The sequence below is a fragment of the Plasmodium fragile genome, assembly GCF_000956335.1.
Source record: "Plasmodium fragile strain nilgiri unplaced genomic scaffold supercont1.4, whole genome shotgun sequence".
NCBI classification, from domain to species: domain Eukaryota; phylum Apicomplexa; class Aconoidasida; order Haemosporida; family Plasmodiidae; genus Plasmodium; species Plasmodium fragile.
The window spans coordinates 500,382-502,989 of record NW_012192584.1 but is presented as its reverse complement, the minus strand read 5'-3'; the positions used below and the strand labels follow the sequence as shown (position 1 = coordinate 502,989).

The following is a 2,608-nucleotide window of genomic DNA, read 5'->3' as shown; positions in this document are numbered from 1 at the left end:
TTTATTTTATTTTCATTTGTGAATTCATTGTTTCCTGTAAGGGAAAATTTGTTACCTTTTTTGGGTGTGCGTATAAGAGCGAGCGAGTTTGCACGCTTAGCGAAGCGGTACAGTGGTGAGGCACATTTGCGAATCCGCACTGCAAACAAGGTATTTTCACAAGGCAGGTATCTGATCAGCATTATTGGAAGCCACGCAAAGGTGATATATACCAAGGCAGGCAGAGCCAACAAGTAGCATACGCCCCAAAGTAGAAACCACACACACACCAATAACAGCCGTTAATTTATTTTCTGTCGTTTTATCAAATATGGAAGAAAACAATCAGGGAGAGAAGAACAAGGGGACGAGCCAGTTGTGCTTTGTGAAAATGCTTGTGAACAACCTTGTTGCAGGATCAGTCATAGGAAAAAATGGATCCATAATAACCAGCATAGAAAATAAAACAGGAGGAAGCTTGAAGTTATCCCCCACGAACTCATATTTCCCAAATACACAAGAAAGAGTACTTGTCTTGTGTGGAAAACAGGAGCAAATAAATAATGCCCTTCTGATAATACTCGATAAAATACGCCAAATAACGGCTCAGAGTTTTCAGGACAAACAAAATTTGAATACAGTTCCAAAGTACACCTGTAGAATTGTAATACCCAAATCAGCAGCCAGTGCAATTATAGGTAAGGGAGGTCAACAAATAAAACAACTTCAAGATTCAACAGGAGCTAAAATTCAGATATCCAGCCGAGAGGATGGATTAAACGAACGCATTATATCCATTATAGGACCTTTCGAGTCCATTAGTGATACAGCTATAAAAGTTACCAACTCAATTCAAAATGACCCCAATTTAAAAGATCTGTTAAACGTTATATATAATAAAGATACAAGCGTGAATGGTAGATCGTCTCTGTCACAAAATTTCGTAAATCAAGTTCCTTTAAATGGATATGTGGTACCACAGCAGTATGGTGTTTTCCAGCACGAACAGTACATGGATGTTAATATGATGAATTCTCTAATGAGGCATAGTCGGGATTTGTTTAACTTACCTTGCGAAATTTCAATTCAAATACCTGATGAGTTTATTGGATCCGTTATTGGGAAAAATGGGGCTAGACTCACTAACATTATGAACAGTACAGGTGCACAAATTAGGATAAGCAGAAAGGGCGAATTAGTACCCGGGACTGCTGATAGGAAAGTCAGAATTATGGGAACTGTTGCGGCGGTGCATGCCGCGCATGTGTTGTTGTTGCAGAGACTGGAGTCGGTCTACATGCAGCTGCGCACCATGCAGGTGAAGTGCGACGCGTGAGCGGGCGCAGCGGGATGAAGAAGTGCCCGCTGAAGAATATCATGTTGAAGAAAGGCAGAACGAAAAATATGTTTAGACGGACTTCTAACCAAAATGCTGATCATCACAAAAAAGCTCCTTTTTTTTCTCCCTTTTTTTTTTGCGTCAAGTTCGCATGTAGCGTATTACATATCGCACCTTACACAGTGTACCATTCGCACTTGTCCTTATGCAACGCCCGCCACTACCACGCACCAGCGCGCGTCAACCCCGGGCCTGTAGAATACTCTTTCTCACATACCCTCAAACGTGGATGCGTGTACACCATTTTTAGTCTTATTTGGTACAGGTGACACTTCCCATATATATGTATATATATATATATATATATATGTGCCTTTTCACCAAGCGCTATTCCACTTTGCAGTGTATAATTACGGTCATGGCGTGTGCGCACCTGTAGGTCTGTCTGTACGAACATGTCTGTGTGTGTGCATACTTACATGTGCGCACACGTCTATGTATACGTATCTTCTATCCATACCTCTCTCATCCTTGTCCTCCTCCATCTGCACCTTTTAATTATTTTCAACAGAATATGTGTTTTTACATTATTAAAAATAAACACTCGTATTATAAAAGGCATTGTTTCATATGAAAAATCACGTCTAATGAAGTTTAGTAACAACACTTTATTATTTACTGCCTCATTATACAATGTGACCACCCGTGTGTATCCATTTGGAAGTTCACCCATGTGCGCGCGTAGTGGTGCTAAGCTTCTAAATCGAATGGCGCACCATGAGCAGCCACATAAAAATGGTTATACCTCTTGTCCGCAACGTAAAAGTAGACGGGTTTTTCATTCACATATGTTTATGTGTGAGTTGGTATGCCATCAGAACGGGATAATAACCCCCCTTACACATGCACATCCCATGTGTGGATGGAGAAATATCTCGGCAAAGCCATCAATTTGGGCTGTACTTTAAAATAGGCAACGATGGGAAATTTCCCTCCAAACAATGGAAAAAAAAATTATTTTTTAAATGACCATGCAGGGGCACATATGATTTCCTCTAAAGGGACGAATACCTAATCAGAGAATGTATGTGTAGGGACACATTTATTTCTAGTATTGTGCGCCATCTTTGTCATTTTTTTTTCATTGTTTTGTCACTTTTTTCATTGTGCTTCTTTCCATTTTGCTCTTGTTCGCACCGCGCGTTCTTACACTTTTAATATCTTATCCCAGCACTACGTTACACCCCCTTTTTTTTAACCCCTCTGTTGTGTATTTTTTTTTTTTTTTTT

General features: G+C 40.0%; 1 protein-coding gene across 1 annotated transcript; it reads left to right on the top strand.

Moving 5' to 3' along the window:
• Positions 1 to 310: 310 nt before the first annotated feature.
• On the top strand, positions 311 to 1,315 carry AK88_00557 (uncharacterized protein; the record flags this gene model as incomplete). Its single annotated transcript, XM_012478205.1, has 1 exon — positions 311 to 1,315. One exon carries the CDS (start codon positions 311 to 313, stop codon positions 1,313 to 1,315), a length of 1,005 nt encoding a protein of 334 aa, XP_012333628.1.
• Between the last annotated feature and the right edge of the window lie 1,293 nt (positions 1,316 to 2,608).